The 23,963-nt window shown below is 36.1% G+C and overlaps 2 protein-coding genes across 5 annotated transcripts in view; one reads left to right on the plus strand and one right to left on the minus strand.

Moving 5' to 3' along the window:
- The window catches only part of LOC144969551 (uncharacterized), a 31,136-nt gene extending 30,341 nt beyond the window's left edge, over positions 1 to 795 (plus strand). For all 3 annotated transcript variants that reach the window (XM_078908691.1, XM_078908692.1, XM_078908690.1), the window contains exon 7: positions 678 to 795. In XM_078908691.1, coding sequence (XP_078764817.1) covers positions 678 to 731 — 54 coding nt within the window. In that variant the 3' untranslated portion in view covers positions 732 to 795. The remainder of the gene's footprint in view (positions 1 to 677) is intronic.
- A 9,064-nt stretch (positions 796 to 9,859) lies between these two features.
- Positions 9,860 to 22,213, minus strand: LOC144967758 (uncharacterized). 2 transcript variants are annotated; one of them, XM_078905360.1, is made up of 4 exons: positions 21,861 to 22,213; positions 18,171 to 19,229; positions 12,496 to 12,630; positions 9,860 to 12,149 (listed from the first exon to the last, which is right to left on the minus strand). In XM_078905360.1, exons 2-4 carry the CDS (start codon positions 18,992 to 18,994, stop codon positions 10,931 to 10,933), a joined length of 2,178 nt encoding a protein of 725 aa, XP_078761486.1. In that variant the 5' UTR covers positions 18,995 to 19,229; positions 21,861 to 22,213; the 3' UTR covers positions 9,860 to 10,930. The 2 variants fall into 2 exon arrangements, with proteins under 2 accessions (XP_078761486.1, XP_078761487.1); XM_078905361.1 differs by having other exon boundaries at positions 21,845 to 22,020.
- Between the last annotated feature and the right edge of the window lie 1,750 nt (positions 22,214 to 23,963).

The raw sequence follows: 23,963 nt of genomic DNA on the forward strand, positions 1-23,963 counted from the left end.
TTGAACATAAAGAGCTTTAGAGCATTACTCATTTGACTTTATACCTTTTCGACGCAACTACCTAAAGTTGAAGTGACAGACCCTCTGGAATCTATTGCAATTGGAATCTTTAGATCCAGGACTAGAAATCTATTTATTGTCCTTGTGTTATTCCACTTTTAAAAAGTCGAGATATTTTTTTACAAAAATAATTACGCCCTTTTTGCAGCGGCACCATTAGATCCCGTGGCCTAGGCATTCCATGAAGGAATATTGGTAATCCATCAAACAGGATGTTGTCTGATGTCAGCAGGAATCACCCATGTTGTCCAAGTGAACAAATTGGGGGTTAATAATCTTTCCCAATAAAAAAAACGAAAGTGCCTGAATCGGGGCTCGAATCCGGTATCTTTCGGATCACAGTGCAATGCCTTAACCCTTCGACGACTTCACTCCCAGTTAGATCTTAGTAAAAGTATATAAGGCGTTTGGGCAAAAACTGGGGCTTTAAGTTTTTAGCCCGCAAGGGGTAGAAGCAATGCCTATGGGGTGGGGGTGGGGGGCTCAACCCAGATTATTATTATTACCTTCTCCTCCTCCTGATCACATCATCATCATCATCATCATCTTATTTCAACGTGAATTATGAATTCTAAAAGTTGAGTAATATATGTTATTGTTTTGCTTTATGATTTCAGGTAACCCCCGGGGTCGTCTACACGCCAGCCCAGCAGCCCATGATCGCACATTAACTGTATCGACATTCACGGTTTATCCTTCGTGCAGCTTTAAGGAGAAGTATGCCATTACCATATATATATATATTATATATATATATATATATATATATATATATATATATATATATATATATATATATATATATATATATATATATATATATATTCGCTAGGTTATCATTGTAAATCTTTTTTTCTTTTTTTTTTTTTTTTGTATGTTTGTTTCTTGTCCAGTTATGAAAACAATTGAAAACACGAATCGAATTAATAGAAAAGGGATCCTCGCGGAGAGGACGAGAGACGCATGCGCACGACCAACATGACGTTCTCTCTTTAATAACTTTTCCACCGGTGACGTCACAGACTATGGGTGACGTCCAATCAAGGGACGCTACTCTTAATCTCATCCCCTATGACCACAATAGTTAAAAGTCGAAAATAATAACGCGTAGCAATACATTGGTGCTCATCAAAACATCAGGAGCTAAACCTTGAATATTGGGAGGTCCGGGTTTGTTGTGGTTATTTTGTTTTTCATGACAAACCAGCCTAATTCTGACATTTTTTGAACAATTTGATTTTGACATTCTTTTAATATCATTAAAATAATTGTTTGGCTAAGTTTATCAATGTAGTAAAGTTACCCAATAGTTCAAACATTTGGATTTGAAGTTTACATCAAACAAGCCCGGATAGATGATCAATGTTCTGGGGAAATTTGGAATAAATGCAGAAGAAACTATGACAATTATTTTGATTAATGCCTATTGTGGTCAATTGATTGATAACTTATATCGTTGGCAATTTTCGGAATTTTTACGATTCATCCATTAACCGATTTCTCAAGAAGGGAGATATCATTTACATCCAGACAATTTCCATTCATTATTTCGTTGTAATTTCACTCAGGTTTTGTGTTCACCAAAATCACGTAAGTTTCCGCCAAGTGTAAGTTGAATAAAGAATTTATTCTGTGCTGAAAAAATATTTTAAAACTATACAATGGCTATTTCATATTACAAGTTATTAGATATGAATGTGTTGATATTTTTATTGTGCTCTATATTTTAATGGTCAATACTATAAATTTGATTCAAATATTAAATTCATTCATACATGTTGAAGGAAAAAATCCTTTCATTATATTGTATGATCATTAATTACTCCTTCTCCTCCTCCTCCTCCTCCTCTCCCATTTCCTTCACCCTCCTATTTCTTCTAATTATTATTGCTATTGCTACCACCACCAACTACTACTACTACTACTACTACTACTACTACTACTACTACTACTACTACTATTACTATTACTACAACTATTCCTTATTCTTATTCTTCGTCTTCGTCATAATTATTATCATTGTTATTATTATTATTATTATCATCATCATCATCATCATCATCATCATCATCATCATCATCATCATCAGCATCATCATCATCATCAACACCACTAACCATATACTTGCCATCCAGTCAATAATTTAGCCATCCAGCTTATATACAAATATCTTTCAAGCCATTCTCAGCAATTGATTCATAATGGCCATCACCTTATCATTTTGAGGATCTCAATTCTAAAAACAGAATTATTCCCAAATATCAATAACTACAACAATTTCCTGTTGAAAATGGATAGTTTATGATGACTGACAGTCGGAGATCAGAAAAAAACAATTCTGTTCTTTACGAATGCATGTGTACGAATGCGAAATAGCCCAGTGGACAGGGCATGTATCTAAAACAGAATCTCATAATCTTAGGCAAAATCTTCGTTTTCTTCCACGTCGTTCGTAGATCGATGTAGGTTGGGAACGCAATCGTTAACTTGATATCAACAATAATAACACGGAATGGAAGCGTTTCGGGTTACCCTTTTGTCAAGAACAAAAAAAAAAAAAAAAAGATGCATGAATCCCTTAAGACGAAAAATTGATGAAAAGATGAGGTTGTTAACCGATTCTTGCCACTGGAGTTTCTATATTTAGCCATTTGAACACGATCATGTGTTATATATATATATATATATATATATATATATATATATATATATATATATATATATATATATATATATATAATTGAGGATAGTTAGCTGGAACGACGAAGAGTGCTCGACAGTTTCTGGGAGCGAATTATTAATTTATTTGTTCTCACCTTGATTTTGTTTTTACACATTCTCCAACAACATTTTCGGAGAATATGGAAAATAACGAGGTGACAACAAATTAATTTATATATATATATATATATATCATTGTGTTCAGGAAAAAAGGCAACACTGTCATGAAGGAGGACATTATGATAAATATGATCAAAATTCAAGATCTGAAAGTGTCCGAAATTTAGGCTTTTATTTAAATTATTTCAAAATATACAATATTCGCTCAGAAATATTGGACAAGTGCGGAACCTTATCGATGAAGACGCATGCAAAATACATTGGTGTAATAAAACGGTCTGAAAATGTAGGTACGAACCACTGCCAGACAAGGCAAGAAAGAAAAAGAAAAGAAAAAAAAAATCCCCAAAAGCAGCTCGAGACAGGCTGATATTTTGGGATGTTTTATTTTTCTAATATTTTTCTTAATGATTTGTCTGCCACTGTTTCATTAATACCCTTTCGGATCGTTATTGCGTGTTTGATAAAATGTTGAAATAAAGTTTGGCGGTAAAATGTAGTATAAACTTTATCTATTACAAAAATTACCACTCACCCAGATAATCAATGTTTTTTCATTTTTATTATCAATTACTTCGCTTTATTACAAATGTGCCGTGTTGTTAATTTAGCTATGTACAATCTGATCAGCAATATTAGCATTTATACATATTTTTATACACTTTTTTTCTTTTTCGATTTCAGAAAAAAATATACAAATTGATTGCTTGCCATATTCTTTTATATTTTACTAGTCCTAACTATTGGGATATGGCATTACACATTTCTAATGAACACACAATGCTAAATGCTTTGGGGATGGGTGGAGATTCCTCCAGGATGGGGGGAACATTCCTCACCTCCTTCCTTTCTGGGGAGCCTATCTTCAGGTGCTCCAGTACTGGTCCAACCTTGCTATTTCTTCTATGAGCTGACCCTTTTTTATGACCTTGTATCATTGTAATGTCTATTCATTATATGTAATGTTGTAAGCTATTATTGTGTATTTTGTAAATATTTGAGGGTTGAATATATTATTTTTGGCAGCGATTGTGTGACTTGAAATTAAAATATATTTTCGATCTACTTTAACATCCATTAACTCTCTCCTTACCAGCCATTTTCAGGATTTCCCCCAAAACTTCACACCCAACTAACACAAAAATAGATTTTTTTATTTTTCATCAGTAAGTTCTTGTGATAAATAATTTCTTTTGCAAAACATGCTCTACAACACACTGTTCATTTTCTTTAAATTGTATGATGTACAAGAGAAATTGGAATAATAAAAATGTTGGTTGTATCGTAACGAATGTGACGATTTTCCTATGGTTGGTAAGGGTTAAAACTATTCCTCTTTGATTTACTATTTTCTTGGGCGCTTAACGACTAGATCTAACGTGTTTTCCCTCTCAATCACTTTGCTTTTACTTGCGCTGATATGAAATGACATTGCCGTTACAATCCCAAACCGAAAAATAAAGAATAACAACTTTTGATTCTTCAGCCAATGGTTTCCCTTCCTTTGGATAAATAACAGAACCTCAAAATTGTGAAAAGTAACAGAACAAGTCAAGGGGTATAATTCGAAAAATATTCATATTATCATTCCAACCAAAGCCATTCCAACGTGTATGGGAGTAAGTGGGTGTTGGGGTGAAAATTGATGATCGACACTTGTCTTCGCGGATCGAGACAAATAGATATCTTATAGTATACATCCATTATATGGCAATCTGAAAGATAAATAGATTTTTAAAAATTTTGGTCATAAAACGATTCTTTCTAATATCAATCGATTTAAATGACCCTCATCGTGTCAAAAGTCTCAAAACCTGATATTTCTAACAAGTGTCAAACTTAAAACTTTAGACATGTTTACCCCGTTGTGGTGCTCTGGAGAGATACGTAAATATATGGTCAACAAAACTCAACCTTCAAATATCGATCGATTTAAATGACCCTCATCTTGGCAAAACTCTCAAACCTGGGAGCTCGCGAGGTCCGAGGATTGAGAGTTTTTGCCAAGAAGGGTTTTCTGTCTGGCCAAATTTATTTTTAAAAATGCTTTTTTGTATAACAATAAATGGTCTTCATAGTCATTAGAAACGATGATGAATCCAAACATCCGTGTTGCCCCCCCCCCCCCCCCCCCCCCCCACCATCCCCTCCTCTATTGTTACGTTTACTATTGTGCTTTTATTCAGGGTAAGGACGGTGAGTAATACATCCAGGCAGCTTTGTATTTTTTCATCGCTCATCGTGCCGAATAATCAATCACAAACGCGTTACGCCAAAAAGGTCTTTCTTTGTTGTTGGTGGTGCTTGTTCGTTTATTGGTTTTTTTTTTTTAAATACTCAAACTAGCTTCGCTGACAATTTACCAAAAGAATCTATGTGTATATCGAATCAAAATTTATCTTTTATACAAATCAATTATCACATTTTTAGACGACTTGAAGTAAGAAACAAATGATAAATCTGTTGTATATATTTTGGCCAGAAAATTTCACTCAGGAGTATATATATATCGATTTATCATGGATATAGAAATTATAATAAAACGCATATCTTATTCACTATAATATAGAACAAGATATTTGAACTTGCGTTAGATATTCTACATGTTGGCAAAATGTATCGGTTTGCTTAAATTTTATATTATATTAAACTTGACTAAATGTTTAGTGCACGTCTTAATTTTCGAGAGCTGTGTAATTGTTTATATTTTTAAAAATAAACATTATCTGTCAATTTCCCTTGGAGTTTTCTTTTCATGATATCAAGCTACGTTAAGCTGATCAGTAAACTGATTGACGGGAATTGAGTTGAATATTATACAGTTCAGTGTGACTATGAAGTCTTGTTGTATGACACTTGCCTTAGGATCGAAAAGTCCTGGATTCGAGTCCCGCTCTGTGCGCACATAGTTGAGTGCTTGAAAAAGGTTCTTTACTCGTATTATCTCACTCAGCTGTAAAATGAGCACCTTTCGGTTAACAGCGTTGTATCTGTCGGAAATAAATGTAATATCGCCTAACAGATGTCTCGTCCTATATGTTGTGTTGCTGTTGGCTAGGGATCGCTTGGAAAGTGCTTTGGTCTCGATTCGTGGATATTGCACTATATTAATGTCCAAGTATTTTGTATGAAGCTCTTTTAAGCACATAAATCAGCTCATGTATGAATGAGTATCTGACCATAAACAGCTAAGGATATTGTGAAAGTGCAGATTTATGAAAAGCACTTGTTCCAGCGCTTTTCCAGTGAAATTTGGGTGGTGGGGTCTTTTACATCACATGGTGGGCAGGAAGTCACTTGCTTATCCTTCTATCCCCTCATATCTGTTTTTCTAGTTACTTTCTGTCTTTGTCGTTGTCATGGAATGGGATTGCTTGATTTTGTCCTGGTCCTTGCCGGAGTCCTTTGCTGAGGGTGGAAACAGACAAATGTTTAGTATTAGTTTGGACGGATGATTATTTTCATCGTAAATCATCACTCTGTGATGCATTATTGGTAATGTTTTCTGTTTTGGATATAATCTGTAAACATTTGAGTGGATGAGACTTTTGGGTGATCTCAAACTTAAGTACACCGATACTGTGCTCTTGGAATCTACATCTATTCCCTTGTTGAGCCAGTCCCCTTTGTCTTTTTTATCGTGTGCTTTTAATTGTATTTCTGGAATCTTTTACCTATCTCCCCTTTTCCATTTTCATAGGCGCTAAAATGACACGAATGTGTCACAAGCGCTGTAAAACAATAAAAAAAAATTTTTTTTAAAACAACAACAAAACAAACAAAAAAAATAAATAAATAAAACAATTATGGTTCTATATGGCCCGGTGGTGGCAATAATGATAACTACGAAGAGCATGAAAAAAGGTCGTGGAAATGGACTACCACATTTCACGTATAAATAAAACGCATGTTTGATCCTTTTGTTAAAAACCATACACACTTTATGTCTCATCCGCTATGAAATGTTACACAAGTTACGCTTTTATTTTTTTTACTTTCATTTTTATTTAATTTGTTTGTTTTTGTTGGATCTTTCAACTCCCACACAAGTAATACTCGTTCTCTAGTAATATTTTTTAACCTGATCCTTTTTGAGCCAACATGACGTTTAGAGTTCTGTAACATTAAACAGAGAGTCATAATTTCTTGTTACCATTTTGATGGGATCATTTTAAATCCGCAAGTCCTTTTGAGTCTATAAAAGGGACGAGATGGATCAATAATGTAATTGGAATATCATTACAGTGTTGGCATGGTAATCAGTCGACGTATAATATATTGGTTCAACTGGGGAACATATGTTGATTCCAAGAGCACACTATATGTGTACTTAAGTTTGAGATCACCCAAAAGTCTCATCCAGACAGTAGCACAGGATCCGACTAAGACGAATACACTCAAATGTTTACAGATTATATCCAATACAGAAAACATAACCAACAATGCATCACAGAGTGATGATTTACGATGAAAACAATCATCCTCCAAAACTAATACTAAACATTTGACTAAATATTATCTATTTTCCGGTCTGGTAGCTAAAGTTATGAGTCGGTATGCACATAATTGTAGGTCTGATAACCGAACGTAATTATGGGCTTGTTTTAACAATGTTGTAATGAAGTATAATTTGCATTTTTAAAAAGTGTATTCCCATTACAAAACTGAGCACATATCAATTTGGGTTCTGTAAATAAGTATACGTCGTTATGAACTAATTGAAGTGATGGAACTACTCTCAAACCAACACAAAAAAATACTCCCTCACAACAATGTTAAATCAAACCTGCAGCAGTGACATTCAGTTTGGTTATAAGACCTGCAATTAATATGCACGTAGGGTTCATTCGGATACTGTTATAATGTAGTGGCAGGTAAAATTATATAGAAAAATGTTTAACAGCTTATACATTTTTAAAGAGAATGCGATGACCATTACAATAGCTGGCAAAGAAACAAAAACGAAAATATGTAATATGAGCTTCACTGCGGTCGTAGTGGAAATTTATAGTAGCATGGTGAAACAAATTCATGTAAAATATAGGTAAACCATCAAATATCCATACTATACACACTTTATCTATTGAATTACGCCCCTTGAATTGTTGGTCATTATATTATGTGGAGGAGGAGGAGAAGAAAAAAGAAGAAGAAGAAGAAGAAGAAGAAGAAGAAGAAGAAGAAGAAGAAGAAGAAGAAGAAGAAGAAGAAGAAGAAGAAGAAGAAGAAGAAGAAGAAGAAGAAGAAGAAGAAGAGAAGAAGAAGAAGAAGAAGAAGAAGAAGAAGAAGAAGAAGAAGAAGAAGAAGAAGAAGAAGAAGAAGAAGAAGAAGAAGAAGAAGAAGAAGAAGAAGAAGAAGAAGAAGAAGAAGAAGAAGAAGAAGAAGAAGAGAAGAAGAAGAAGAAGAAGAAGAAGAAGAAGAAGAAGAAGAAGAAGAAGAAGAAGAAGAAGAAGAAGAAGAAGAAGAAGAAGAAGAAGAAGAAGAAGAAGAAGAAGAAGAAGAAGAAGAAGAAGAAGAAGAAGAAAGAAGAAGAAGAAGAAAAGAAGAAGAAGAAGAAGAAGAAGAAGAAGAAGAAGAAGAAGAAGAAAGAAGAAGAAGAAGAAGAAGAAGAAGAAGAAGAAGAAGAAGAAGAAGAAAGAAGAAGAAGAAGAAGAAAAGAAGAGAAGAAGAAGAAGAAGAAAGAAGAAAGAAGAAGAAGAAGAAGAAGAAGAAGAAGAAGAAGAAGAGAAGAAGAAGAAGAAGAAGAAGAAGAAGAAGAAGAAGAAGAAGAAGAAGAAGAAGAAGAAGAAGAAGAAGAAGAAGAAGAAGAAGAAGAAGAAGAAGAAGAAGAAGAAGAAGAAGAAGAAGAAGAAGAAGAAGAAGAAGAAGAAGAAGAAGAAGAAGAAGAAGAAGAAGAAGAAGAAGAAGAAGAAGAAGAAGAAGAAGAGAAGAAGAAAAAAAGAAGAAAGAAGAAGAAGAAGAAGAAGAAGAAGAAGAAGAAGAAGAAGAAGAGAAGAAGAAGAAGAAGAAGAAGAAGAAAGAAGAAGAAGAAGAAGAAGAAAGAAGAAGAAGAAGAAGAAGAAGAAGAAGAAGAAGAAGAAGAAGAAGAAGAAGAAGAAGAAGAAGAAGAAGAAGAAGAAGAAGAAGAAGAAGAAGAAGAAGAAGAAGAAGAGAAGAAGAAGAAAGAAGGAAGAAGAAGAAAGAAGAAGAAGAAGAAGAAGAAGAAGAAGAAGAAGAAGAAGAAGAAGAAGAAGAAGAAGAAGAAGAAGAAGAAGAAGAAGAGAAGAAGAAGAAGAAGAAGAAGAAGAAGAAGAAGAAGAAAGAAGAAGAAGAAGAAGAAGAAGAAGAAGAAGAAGAAGAAGAAGAAGAAGAAGAAGAAAGAAGAAGAAGAAGAAGAAGAAGAAGAAGAAGAGAAGAAGAAGAAAGAAGAAGAGAAGAAGAAGAAGAAGAAGATAAATAAAAGAGAGCACTCGCTTCACACACAAAGGGACCGATATCGATCTGACCATCCTGTCCAACCCAGCTGGGTCTGTTAGATCAGGTGGAAAGTACGTTGCGACGATAGTCTAGCGTATTATCAAAAGGAATGCTAGTAATTGTTATTGTCCGTTCAACACTACAAAAACCGGAATAAACTCCTACTCCGTGGGCCTAATGGCTCTGAAGGACTAATTTTCTCAATAAAACGTAATATATTATACGTTTAACCCAAGTTTCCTAGTCTAGACAATAAAGTCAATATTCAATATCTAAATCACCTCAATAAAGAACCGTTTTGACACAGTAGGTCACATTTGTTAAATATCAACGAACAAAATTGTGGAACAACAAGGGAGAGATGGGTGGGGAAAGGGGGTATGAAAACTATAATTAACAATTTCTCTCCAATCAAACATGGCGTTGTCTATCCATTGTTTATTTTCACATCATCAAAAGTGAAGTGAATGGATGGATGAACAAAAAATTAACAATTCACAAATTGAAAACTGATATTTTAATATTTTACATCAATGATTTCATGAATTGACACAAATCAAATATCATTAAATTACTGATACTACATTTATCTACACTGATTGGAATTATTATGCCCGACGTGCACTAATTAGCAGGTCTAATAACTCAATTCATTATGGGCTCATTGTTGTAATGGAAATCTCTTTTTAAAATGAAGCACAATATTGTCCATGACAACAATGTTAAACTAAGCCCATAATTGCGTTCGGATGTCAGACCTGCATATATGCACACATCGGTTTTTACACAAGCCGGCTTAGAAATGATGATTGAAACGATTTCTAGAAAGAAAATACTTATTGACGCTATGCGTTTGGGTAACATACTCACAACACCCGCCAGCCTGATATAAGGTACGAACAAACAAAACCACGTGTAACCTTGAACGTTTACTGTCTCGTTTGATAGAATTTAGTGAGAATTAATCACCAGAAAGCTGTCTAAATACAACAACAAAGAGCTGAGTGACGTCATTTTCGTTCCATCTATATGTTATCTGCTTTGAATAGTACAAATTCCGATCAACACGCTGCTTGCACTCATAACATGTAATTCTGTTCTAATTAAATTGTGACGATCTGCTTTAATGTAAAAATAGCACACAGTGTGTGTGGTGTGATAACGGCTCCGCCTGTGTCAATTAAATATCTTATTTGTTAGGGCGACATAGAAAATGTTTTTATGCAGTTGTAATCAACACACAAAATGCGTGTTACTTTTAACATTTATAATTTATTATATAGACTTTAGTGAGAATTTATTCAGCTCCCTGACGGTTCTAGAAACTATAACAGAGGACTGAACGACGTCAACTTGATTCATTCTGAAGACAAACCTCGGATTGGGTCGGTTACGCTGGGTGATAGATTTGCTGCTTTCAGGCATTGTAGGACTTTCATCAAAGAGACGACGTCTTCAGACACACGCACGTACATATGCAAACAAACACACCTCATATTGTTATTCTAAAAAGTACACACACACACATACACACACACATACATATTTCCAGGATCAATCTAATCATGTCGAATCAATCATCTTTGGTCACAGAATATTCTGATGGGCACTCGGATTTGGATGCATTGGGAACCACAATAGTATCTCCATGTTGACCAGGTGTTAATGGAGCTGGATACGCGTCCTCTTCATCTCCAGGGGTCACCTCATCCCCGTCACTACTTGCCGATATCACCCGGGGTGAGTTTGACCGCTGAATCACCCCTCTCGTCCCGGGCACAACTCTATTTACCGTTGGGACCGGAGATATCCTTTTGATGTCAAGAGCGTGTCCCATGGCGCTGACATCTTTTGTATAAATGGCTGAATTCTTAGGTCTGGGAGTGTCCGCCGTATTGGCAATGCCGTCAGGCCGACTGGAATCTAAGGCAGAATGCACAAGAGATGAATCTACCGTGTCAAAATTGACTGAAGATCCTGCTAATTTTGGACCGGATCGTAATCTTGAAAAACCGGAAGTTGGGTTAGAAACACCACCGCTACCAGCAGTTCCACCGCTTCGAAAAGAGAAATTTGGCCTCGGTGAGCTGAGATTTGTCTGCCTGGCAATATTTTCGACATACTGTTGATATGTTTCTACCGACTGTTGGAGTTTGAGCTCTGGGGTCGGAGCTGGGTTTGGCGGATTGTGATCTCTGACATCAGTCTTGGAAAACGGTCGGTATTTCCCGTGTTCTGATTTCAAAGGCCGGTTTTCTTCGTGTTTATCCAACCGCTCACGGTATCTGACAAATCGCACACACTGCTTGACTCGAGAGTTCAGACATCCGTTTTTGCCCTTAAGCTTCTCTCTCTGATCGCCTAAAGCACTCGACGAGAGAAAAGACCGGATTTCTAACAGAGGTTTAGGGCCAAGACTTTCGCCATTATCATTTTCCTTATCATCACCGTCATCGATAACGTCGTTGATATTGTTGTTGGCATCGATGACAGCTTGTTCTTTCCATGCATGTTGATGTGGTTGATGATAATGCGGTTGCTGACGAAGCTTGATGTGACCGGCAGACTTTGAGATTCCCCCATGAATTCCACCACCATTTTTGAGAACTCCTCTTAAAGGCGTCTGATGACTTTGCTGGATTGTGGGAGGTGGTGTTCTGTCTTGGCGAGAAAAGTTTTCCCTATTGCCCATCATGGCGATTGCAGACCGGACGCTGAACTTCGACTCGCTAACCGTCCAAGGCCGTTGTCTAGAAGGGCGGCTTATTCTTGGAAGGGATATTTTGTTGAATCTGAATTTGATAAGGAGAGACAGAAGAAAAAATTAAAAATTGTTAAAACTTTTGAAACATACAAATGTATTTAGACTATAAATTTTCTAGATTTTTATTATTCCCAATAAATACCTCCCAAATCACATCAACATACTTTTTCAAATATTTCCCCCTGAGGTTGTAGCTAAATTTTTCCCTTTTTAGCACTATGTGAACTATAAGTCTGGTCCCATATGGTTTGCTGAGGGATTGCATAAGGCATTGTGAAGCACTTTGACCTTGAGCGCTAAACGAATGTGCTTATTTATTCATTCATTCATTTCATAAAGTTTATTCCTACGTGTGTATATAATATTTCACTAACCGCACGGGTCTCTCCTCCGGACAGAAGGTGTTGAGGTACATGGTGTCCCGGATGTCGCCGCCATCTTTCTTGTCCTCTGCTGCCCTGATCTCACGTGACTTCCATTGATATTGGATCAGTCGACTTTCATCAAATCTGAAGAAACAAGACCCGTTTTTATTAATACATACTATTAAAATAGCGTTCTACGAACTGAAGTCTTACTTCTATTTATTAAACACATATTAATGACTAAGACCAATGATTGTTAATAGACAGTTGGATTTTTCTGTTACATCACTGAAGTTCCATTCAACCAATTAATCGAAGTTGAAATTCTGCCACTTAATTGCATTTCTTTTGATTAAAGAGAAAGAGAGAGACTAGAAATGAATAACGGAGAACATTTTGAGTTCAGAGAGAGAGAGAGAGAGAGAGAGAGAGAGAGAGAGAGAGAGAGAGAGAATGAGAGAGAGAGAGAGATAGAGATAGATAGATAGATAGATAGAGAGAGAGAGAGAGAGAGAAAACTTAACTCAAAATGTTCTCCGTTATTTATTTCCATTATTCACCAACAGAGTTTATCTTTTTATTTCTTTTCGTTGCGACCATGAGGGAGTTAAAGGCTACTTTTTACACCAATAAATGTCATCAAGCGATAGTTTATTAAAAATGGATGATTACAGGGCGAGTAGAATGTGTATAATACAGCACTAGACAAAACAGGTTGAAAATAATACAAGAAAACATATCCCACAGATTAACTTTTCCATTGAAATTTAAATCTACATACTAAACGTCTATATAGATACCGGACAATTCTGTCATAATCAAAGTCAACACATCTTTAATTATTTTTATTGTTTCGTCTTTATCAAATATATCAGACATTGTAAACATTTTGCCACATTATTAGTTATTCTCCATTAATAATATGTAATGCTTTCGAAACAATACACACACAAAAACAAAGAAAGAAAAATAAAAACAGAATTCAAAATGTAAAACAAAAGGAAAAACAAATAAACGAAAAAAGACAATACGAACAACAAACCAACAAACAAACAAACAAATAACTAATTGTATGTTGAAAGGCGGGAGCTGTTTTTTTTTTTTTTTTTTTTTTTTTTTGTTTTTTGGGGGGGGGTTCTTTTGTTTTGTTTTGTTTTTTGTTGGGTTTTTAAAATTTTTTGGTCTTTTTTTTTGGGGGGGGGGGGGGGGGGGGGGGGGGGGGGGTAAATCTGAAACGTGGCTTTGGTTTGGATTTGGGCAAACCTTTTATCCTTTTCAATAAAATCGGAGATTATCTCCAACTCGTTAGGTCTCAATCCAAAGGCTGTTGATATAAGCGTACGTTAGACTTGTCATAAAACAGGAACAGTGGGATTTGATTAACCTTCGATCTGTCCCGAGGCCAATGATCTCCTTCCCTGGAAAGGAGACCCTACCACTAAGTCAGACTGATTAATGAGACTATAATCACAATCGCTGTAGGATTATAGGTTTAGTTTTATGAGATTAAGATATTGGCCCATTGCTGTTTGTAACTTACTGTGTTTAGATTTGCAATATTCTGGCACAAAGGGAAATGTTTAAAACAAATTTTAGAAAATAATGCCACTACCATTTGTATCGAAACGGTGTGGCTGTGTGATCTTGTGGTATGACCCTCGACTTCGGACCGGAGTTCGAGTCTGGCTCTGAGCAGCGCATAGTTAGGTCCTTGGAAAGAGCTTTTTACTCGCATTCTCTCACTAAAATCAGGTGTCAAATGAATACCTGCTCGTTAACAACGTTGTTTCTGTCGGGGAAAAAAGTAATATCACCTAACAGGCATCATGTCTCGTCCTTTGTGTTAAATATTGCTGATGGCTAGGGGCCCCTTGTAAAGTGCTTTGGACACGTTTAGTGGATATTGCGTTCTGTAAATGCTCAAGTTTGTTGTTGTTTTATGTTTGTTTTGTTTTTTGTTGTTGTTGGTTTGTTTGTTTGTTTGTTTTTTTTTTTTTGTTTTTTTTTTGGGGGGGGGGTCTTTATTATATCGGAGTATAGGGTACTCCAGTGCTTTAAGTTCAATTTTAAGCTTCCCCTATTTAAATGTTATTATGGCACAATTAGGCACTAAACGAAAAGATATGAAAAAGTGTATAATATACAGTTTATGTATAATATGAAACAGCACCAGACAAAGCAAGAAAGAAAATTATAAGAAGAAAAAAAAACTGCAGAGGCAGGCTGATTTTTGGGGATGTTTACTTTTCATCTTGTATTTTTCTTTCTTGCTTTCTCTGGCCCTGTTTCATGTACACTTTTTCAGATCCGATAAAATCGAGCATGTCATCATCATATCGTTTCACACCAGTGCTGGATCCATTCCATAGTATCTGGGCTGCAGGTTCTTAAGTCAGTGTCAGTGCACGTCGTTCCCAAGTTACATTCCAAGAGAACGTGTTCCATAGTCTGCATTGGATGTCCGCATGTAAACTGATTGTCCGTGGAAGGTCGTCACTTTAACACGTTCTGACCAGTCTTACCCATTTTAGTTCTTGCCCGGTTTAGTGTCGCCATAGCCATCGTTATGTTATAGCCTGATACTGAAATCCAAAAGGACTGGCAGTTTGACGTCATTATTTGGTTTTTCCACCGCCTAATGAGTTGTCGTTAGTAGAGCTCATGGAAACAAGTTATTTCATTGGTTGAACTATTGAATACAACTCACGATTTGTTTTCTTTTGTGGCAAAAGACTGGCATTTTGACGTCATTTTTTGGTCAGTATCAGGCCATAACTTTACGAAGGCCATGGTGTCACCCACTCTCTTCTGGATAGTTTTGTTCCACATGGGAGGCGTTCCGTTGGGTCGTGGATGGCGTCATCATTGTAGCTGTCCCATTGTCTCTAGGTATGGACTCTGTATGTGGCTGCATAGTCTTGATTATTAATCTCAGACTCAGATAACATAAAACTTCTACCTTCTACTTGATTTTAGTCTTTTGATTGCGGTGATATGGTCATAGAGAGGGTGTCTGGTGTCACTTTCTTGTTTTATTTTGTTGTATTTTATGTGCGTAAGGTCTACATTCCTATATGCATGTGAAACATGGACCATAACGAAGGAGATAGAAAGAAAATTGATGCCTTTGAAATGTGTAATGAAGAATTCTGAGAGTACCATGGACCAGAAAGAAATCAAACATTCTGGTTCTTATTGATGCAGGCCAAAGGCCCAGATAACTGTTGGCAGAAGTTAAAATGAGAACACTGACTTATTGTGGACACATTCGGAGACACAACACCATCCAAAAATCAGTGCTAGAAGGAAAAGTAGCTGGCAGAAAGGCACGGGGCAAACCAAGGAAGTCCAAGATAGGAAATGTGGAGGCAATAACTGGCAAAAAGATAATAATCGACTGCTCGGTAATGGCCCTTGAGCGTGAAGAATGGCGTTCTATGACATTCAACCTCTGTAGGGAGACCGACTCCGGAGACGGAGAGTGTCCCTTCTGTGCGGCTATGTGGTCTTGTGGTATGAAACTCGCTTTCGGATCGGAGGGTCCTGGGTTCGAGCCTCACGCTCGGCGCATAGTTGAGTCCTTGGAAAGGGCTCTTTACATTCTCTCACCGTACTCGGGTGTAAAATAAGATTACTGGCCGTTAACAGCATTGTCTTTGTCAGAAAAATTGTAATCGCCTAACAGGCGGTATGGTATGTCCCGTCCTACATGTTAAATGTTGCTGTTGACCAGGGACCCCTTGTAAAGCGCTTTGAGCACATTTAGTGGATATTGCGCGATATAAAATCTCATTCTTTTAAATGATGGGAGTGAAGAGCCATTCATAAAGATCAAATGTTCGCCGCTCAGATCGGGACTCGAACCCAGGACCTTCCAATCCGAAGGTGTGTGTGATACCAGAAGACCACATAGCCGTTTCATTGGCAAAAACGAATAATGTCGGGCTGGAATACCTATGCTATATAAATGTACCTACAATTGTTACCCGCTGTCTCAATATGGTATTATGTCAACATAAACAAGACGAGAGAAAAAAAAAAACTTGGTTTAAAGTCAAAATGAACAGAATTATGAAATTTAAGGTTTTTAAAGATTAAAACAAAACTCACGCTCCTTAATGAAATAATTCACTTTAATTCAAATTCATGTTCTTATTTGCAGGTCTGAGAACCCAATTGTTTTAGGCTCATTGTTGTATTGGAAATACTCTAAAACCAGTACAAAATATTGTCCATTACAACAATGTTAAATCAAGCCCACAGTTGCGTTCGAATATCAAACATGTTAATATTATGTGCACGTTGCCCAAATTCTATAAGTTTAACTTAAGATTCAATTTTACGCATCTGAATCTGCATCTGTGTGTTTCTCGAAGGAGACTCAATTCTCAGCATTTGTATTCGAGGGCGGAGAGAGTCTTTGAATGTGACAACCCTTGTTGGTGTTTTAGGTTGAAGAATTTTGATAATCTTCGCTTGAAGGTGTCTAAATCTGTTATGTTCACACATGATTCGAGAAGAGCGTTCCAGTTTTTGATAGCGTGGAGTTCAAATGGATATATGAAGATGTTTGAGTTTTCAGATTGGTGTTTTAGTGTTTTTGAGCGTGAAAATCGTTGTCGTTCTAACATGAGGTTTATCCCGATATATTACCATTGTGAGAGGATTGATCACAGTAATGGTAGAGACTTGAACAGTTTCAGCATGATTTGAATTGCTTGGGAAGCCGTGCGATATCTTGAAGACATTACTGTAAGCGTGAGACCGTTTAATGTTCTTTAATGTTCCCTTGTAATCGATGGAGTATTGTTTGGGAGTCGGGCACATAGATTTAAGAATGGGTTGAAATACAAGGGGACTCGGGTCTATAGTTTATTATCGATTTGGGTTTGGTGATTTATGTATGAAGTTCTGGTGGGCAGTGGGTGTGATGATGTTAGTAGTAGTAGTAGTAGTAGTAGTAGTAGTAGTAGTAGTAGTAGTAGTAGTAGTAGCAGTAGTAGTAGTAGCAGTAGTAGTAGTAGTAGTAGTAGTAGTAGTAGTAGTAGTAGTAGTAGTAGTAGTAGGTGGTGGTGGCGGTAGTTTGAGATTTTGTAATAGTGATGGGGATGGTTATTTGTGGTGGCGGAGGTGGTGGTGACTTGTTTTGTTCATAGTGGCGGTGGTGGTGTGTGGTTTTGGTAGTGGTGATTCTGGTGGTTGTGGTGGTGGTGGTATGGTAGTGGTGGTGGTGGTGGTTTATGGTTTTGGTAGTGGTGATGGTGAAGTCAATCTCGAGAACAGATCAAGATGACCCCGGCCTCAGCCGTAATGTGAGGAATATGGTTCTTACTCAAGGAAAATAAACTACATACGGGGCTCGAACCTTCAACCTGTGGGTTAAATCCAATGTAGAATCCACTCAAACATCCCATAAAATATGGAAAGCGCCTCAAACTATTCAATAGAAATAGAAATTCATTTAATTGTCAAAATTATGGATTACAAAGACTAGATTTTTAAAGAATTTGATTTGCTTATTCAACGGAGATACGTACATTTTTGTTCAATACTGTAACTGCATGCAATTTTCTTTCCCGATCTTTAGGATATACAATCAAAAAGCCTTTTGTGCTGACATGTTTGAGTGTTTTCTCCTTTATCATATTAATAAGATGTTGTTATTGACACAAACTGGAACCTACCTCGAATATGACTGTACTTTTGGAGACATCTGCAGTCTTTTCCCGCTTGTTCTTGTCTGAAGCTCGAATCTTTTCTTACTCAATGTATTATTGGCTCCATGTATAATAATATTGTTCCCAATTAACGAGGACATTGAACTTTGAGGGGCACTGTCACCACCGGTTCTCTGTTTCAGAGACCCACGACCGCCTTTGCTGGTAACTCCATTTTGTGATATAATGTTGTTGTGATGTTCCACGTCGTCATTATTTTGTGTATGAAGATTTTCCTCTTGCCCGCTAGCTGCGTCACTGAATACTTGACTATTGGCCGTGCTTTTTGTTCCTCCAGTGGCGGCGCTTGGATGTCTTTGTCCTGTCGCGTTCATTTCTGCAGATGGTATTTCTACAAACGCGACAATAGGCGCTGATTGGGTACTTCTCTGTGATGTCACAGTTGTAGGCGGCGGGGCGTTTATGATCGAGGTTGCGCAAGATGGCACAGAAGAAATGATGGTTTCTGCTGTAGGCCTTTCCACTATATCGAAACCACAAGAGTGAGGATTTGTTTCGTGAAGTTCCCCGAGAAGTGGGGTCTTTACAGCTGTTGGAAATACTGTCGTGGATAGACAATATGCTTTGTAATCTGTTTGGTCTATGCCATATTGGTCAAATTTCTTCCTCGGGGAAAGCGTCTTGTACAAAACAGTTCCTTTATTTTGATTGTTGTTCAGTTTTCCAATCAGAGCAGTTACTGATGCGTCTTGAGAGGGTGTGGCGGAAGTAGACGACAGATTGTTTTCAGAGGAAATGGAGAGTTTCGGTGGGGTCATGTGCAGCGTCATTTTTGTTTATTTGTCGGGCCTGGTGATTTATCTGCTTCGACAAAAACCGAACCTAATACAATCTTGTTAGCAAGGCACATTGTTTTAAATACGATCCAAGCTGTAATTAAAGATTTGTGGTTTCTAATGAAAATAGAATAAGGTATTCCAAACTTTACAACGCCTGTGCTATTTCGTCTCTCACAAGAAGCAGAGTAATTTCATTGATGAAGATTAAATAACCCTATAGTGAAATCTGAAATATAAAATATAAAAGCGTTTTGAAATATTCCATAAGTAAATCAAACACAAGAAAATATATGTTCAGTCTTCATTGAGATAAAATATTTATAATAAAAATATTTCCATTCTCCCATGATCTTCCTTTTGATTTGATCTGATATAACCTTCAAGCGCTGCGAGAATCGCTGAACCCCGAACACACACACATCAACACACACACACACACACCCACACACACATACATACATACATCCACACACACACATACACACACGCAAACAAACATACAAACAGTCTTTCTAAGCACTGATATTACTTTATACTTAACATTTACTGCAATAACAAAAAATAAAACGTTCGTTTTCATACTACTCGTATTTCCAGTTATTAATGAAACGAAATAAATAAATGCACACATTGTAAAGAGCTTTTAGCGGTTCCTCTCGAGTTACTTAAAAACAATTCATCGACTGAACAAAAAAGCTATTAAAATACAGTTTCCAAAACAAAATCATTCAAACGAGGCAATGATAATAATATATAGGAATAGCTCGACAGAAAACTTTAAAAGAAACGGATTACCCATGAACCGCTTGCCTTTTAAAGGCAGTTGGTCTGAATAATATAATAAAGTTCCGCAATATGGGGTTACTTGGGCCACCAAGAAAATGTGTAAAGATATTAGTGCGTCTATGTGGACTTGTAGTAAGACTTTGGATTCGAAGGTTCTGGTTTCGAGTCCCGCTCTGAGCGACGCATAAATGAGTCATTGAAGAAGGCTCTTTACTAACATTCTCTAACCGTACTCAGGTGTAAAATGAGTACCTGGTTGTTATGTATATCTGTATTTAAATACACATATTATGTTAGTGATGATATGATTTTTTTATAAGTTACGTGAAGCCGTATTTGTATGTAAGTGTGTCTTTGGGCATGAGTGTGTGTGTGTTCTTGTGCATGTATGTGTGCGTGTGTGTGTGTGTGTGTGTGTGTGTGTGTGTGGTTTCGGACTTTTTGTTTCATGCATATCTACCTTTGCGTATATCATGTTTATGTTGTTACCAAATTAAATGAAAAATTGTCTTGATGGACAAAAAAGATATTATTATTATTATTATTATTATTATTATTGTTATTATTATTATTATTATTATTATTATTATTATTATTATTATTATTATTATTATTATTATTATTATTATTATTATTATTATTATTATTATTATTATTATATATTATTATTATTATATCATTATTATTATTATTATTATTATTATTATTATTATTATTTATTATTATTATATTATTATTATTATTATTATTATTATTATTATTATTATTATTATTATTATTATTATTATTATTATTATTATTATTATTATTATTATTATATTATATTATTATCAATATTATTATTATTATCATCATCATCAACATCATCTTCATTATTGTTATCATTATTATTATTATTATTATATTATTATTATTATTATTATTATATTATTATAGTTAGTAGTAGTTAGTAGTAGTAGTAGTAGTAGTAGTAGTAGTAGTAGTAGTAGTAGTAGTAGTAGTAGTAGTTAGTAGTAGTAGAAGTAGTAGTAGTAGTAGTAGTAGTAGTAGTATAGTAGTGTAGTATAGTAGTATAGTAGTAGATAGTAGTAGATAGATAGTAGTAGTAGTAGTAGTAGTAGTAGTAGTAGTAGTAGTAGTAGTAGTATTACTATTATTATTTATTGTCTCTGTCGAAAAATATTGTATAAAGCCTAACAGGCTCCATGTCTCATCCTACATGAGCCAGAGACCCCTTGTAAAACGCCTTGAGCACATTTAGTGGATATTACAAATAAAAGATCAATCACGAGCTCACCCATAACTTTGTGTTGTTTTAAATCATATAATGAATGAAAACATGACTAGATAAATAGTGTTAGATTTTGAAGAATATAAAAAAGTTTTTGAGTGCACTAATCTTTTTCAAGAAAGTGGCCCAAGACACGAAATATTGCTTTTATAGGTCTATAATTCTAGCAAAAACTCTTTATAACAATCAATAGAAATCTAATACTGATAAATAGAGGTGCCCAAATGAGTCAATAAAATGTAGATAAAGATAAAGGGAATAAATCTGACAATCTAATATAAATATATATGTATTCTGTGTTTACTTAATAAAGACCAAGGGCCGAAACGTTTTTTTTTTTTTTTGTGTTGTTCATTCATGAGTCAGATTTACTCCCTATATTTTTATCTCCAGAAATCTAATACCTACGTAAATTATCGCCATCTTCTGTACAACGAGAATTAGATTATTGCTATGTAATATTGTAGTTTTTACGATTGCTATCACCATTAATATCAACAATGTTACAATCATCAACATCATCATAACTCAATATTGATAACTATAAAAGAACACGATCATAAAGTTCTTTACATTCCGTCTAGAACAGCAATGATAAACATATAAAAACAATATTTATACATTTTCACAGTTCATTTCTTGTCAGTCAAAGACTATTTCTTGACAATACAAACGATATTAAAATATATCTACCAACATAAAATCATTCACAGGGAGCAATAATATAAGAATAATCACAGAAAACTTTGAAAGGAACCAACTACCTGTAAAACCACTTGCCTTTTAAAAGTCCTTAGTCGAAGTATATTCAAGTGTGTTTATATAGAAGTTCCAGTATTAGACTGACTGTCCAGCTAAAAGTAATCAATTGACAATGACCGTGGATCGAATACACCAACCAAACAATCACCGGAGTGGATCTAGGACTCCAACACGACACAATCTCCCAGCCTTGTTCGTGGTGGTAAGGTATTTGTTTAATCCAGTAGACCGCGAGAAACTCGGGATTCTATTGTTGAATATAAACAGTAGACACATACCGATTGTCATAATATAGTGGCAAATGAACGTAACTGTTTGTGTGTGTGTGTGTGAGTGTGTGTGTGTGTGTGAGTGTGTGTGTGTGAGTGTGTGTGTGTGTGTGCGCGCGTATGTGTGTGTGTTTGTGTGTGTGTGTGTGTGCGCGCGCGTATGTGTGTGTGTTTGTGTGTGTGTGTGTTTGTGTGTGTGTGTGGACGTGTATGTGTGTGTGTTATGTGATTAAGAGCAATTAAGCACAATAATTGCTTAGCCATGCATCTGAATCAGCTCCATGTCAAGTTTGAAATGGCACCTGCACTCATGCATAATTTGAGTGATATTCAACTGAAAACGAGACGACCAGGCGATCAGCCTACTGCTACTTAATTCTTTACTGAAATGGGGACTAAAACAAGATGAAGCGAAGACTACATTTTCATTCCCTTTTCAGGGGTCGTTTGTTTGTTTGTTTATATATACCTACTTAATAAATAAAATGTGTAAATGAAATTCCTTTTATTCGCCCAGTAAAAAAAAAAAAAATCATTGGCGTGTAATTCAGGGGAAAGATGAAATATCGCAGGCGTCAGCCGCAGTTCGACACCGCAAATGAGCTAGAGCAAGGCGATTTACTCAAGGCCTCTCGACACAGCATGTGAAATCGAACCCTATACGAAGCGCCTCTGTGCCATGTTACATGCTGTGCTCTGTATGGCCAACTGGTACTGTGATATGACACTCGCCTTCGGACTGGAAGGTCCTGGGTTCGAGTCCGCTCTGAGAGGCACATGGTTGATTCAATGGAAAATTTTCTTTACATTTTCTCACTATTAACAGTGTTGTCTCTGTCGGAAAAATTGTAATACCGACTTATAAGCGTCATGTCTCGTCCTACATGTTCAATTGATGTTGGCCAGGGATCCCTTGTAAATAGCTTTGAGGACGTTTAGTGAATATTGCGCTATATAAATACTCATACTCGCGCTCATGTTTCTCTTCCTATTTTGTTTATATTGTTTATTCTTTTTCTATTTTTTTTTATTTGTTTTATCGTTTTCTCCTCAAGTTTTGGACAACGGTAGCTGACGATTTTGCAATCAATTCATGGATCCATGATTCACTGACCCCACCACATTTTGAAGCTAAGTAAAACGTGTTTAAATCGCATGTAGTTTGGATTATATTGGTTAGAAATGGGAGATAGCAGAACCCCCCGCCCCCCTCCCTCATCTCCCCCTCTTTCCACAACCCAGGTTTTTTAAAAAGACCTTTTTATAGCATCTTTATATAATATCCATAGCGATCAATGCCAGACGCGTCTCCGGACACACGCTCCAATTTGCTCACTTGGACAACATGGGTGATTCCTGTTGATATCAGACATCTTGTTTGATGAGTTATCTATATTCCTTCGTGGAATGCCTAGGCGACGATATCTTATGATGTCGTGGCACAAAAAGCATAATTTTTTCTATTAAAAGAAAATATAATATCATAAAGATGCCTTTCAACCACTTTTTAACATCTTTCTATGATGTATCTTCATATTGAAATAACCTTCCCGATGTTCTTTTTCTAAAGTGTGGGGAAGGGTTAAATCTATCAAACGATGCTCATTTTACCGTATGTTTCATTATTTTCAACCTAGAGGGGGGGGGGGGGGGGGCAACGTTGGGGTTGGTCTTAGTCACCCAAACTGGCCTTAGTCATCCCCATTCAACGGTATAGCACTGTATTGTACACACCTTTCCATAATTTTGACTCCACATCCCAAATACGACATTTCGCCCCTGAATCAGCGGATCAGCCAGCAACAACTATAACAACGGCATTGGGTATAGATTATCGATTTACGATCAGCCG

The sequence above is a fragment of the Berghia stephanieae genome, chromosome 3 (genome assembly GCF_034508935.2).
Source record: "Berghia stephanieae isolate SIO BIC M18660-M18661 chromosome 3, UCSD_Bste_1.3, whole genome shotgun sequence".
Taxonomy (NCBI): domain Eukaryota; kingdom Metazoa; phylum Mollusca; class Gastropoda; order Nudibranchia; family Aeolidiidae; genus Berghia; species Berghia stephanieae.

Bases quoted from the DNA above. Each gene is read 5' to 3' on its own strand.
- LOC144967758 (XM_078905360.1), bottom strand. From the start codon at position 18,994: ATGACGCTGCACATGACCCCACCGAAACTCTCCATTTCCTCTGAAAAC. The intron at 12,631-18,170 runs GTAGGTTCCAGT...TTGTTTCTTCAG, and splicing joins AAAGTACAGTCATATTCGAG to ATTTGATGAAAGTCGACTGA. The intron at 12,150-12,495 runs GTTAGTGAAATA...TATCAAATTCAG, and splicing joins CCGGAGGAGAGACCCGTGCG to ATTCAACAAAATATCCCTTC.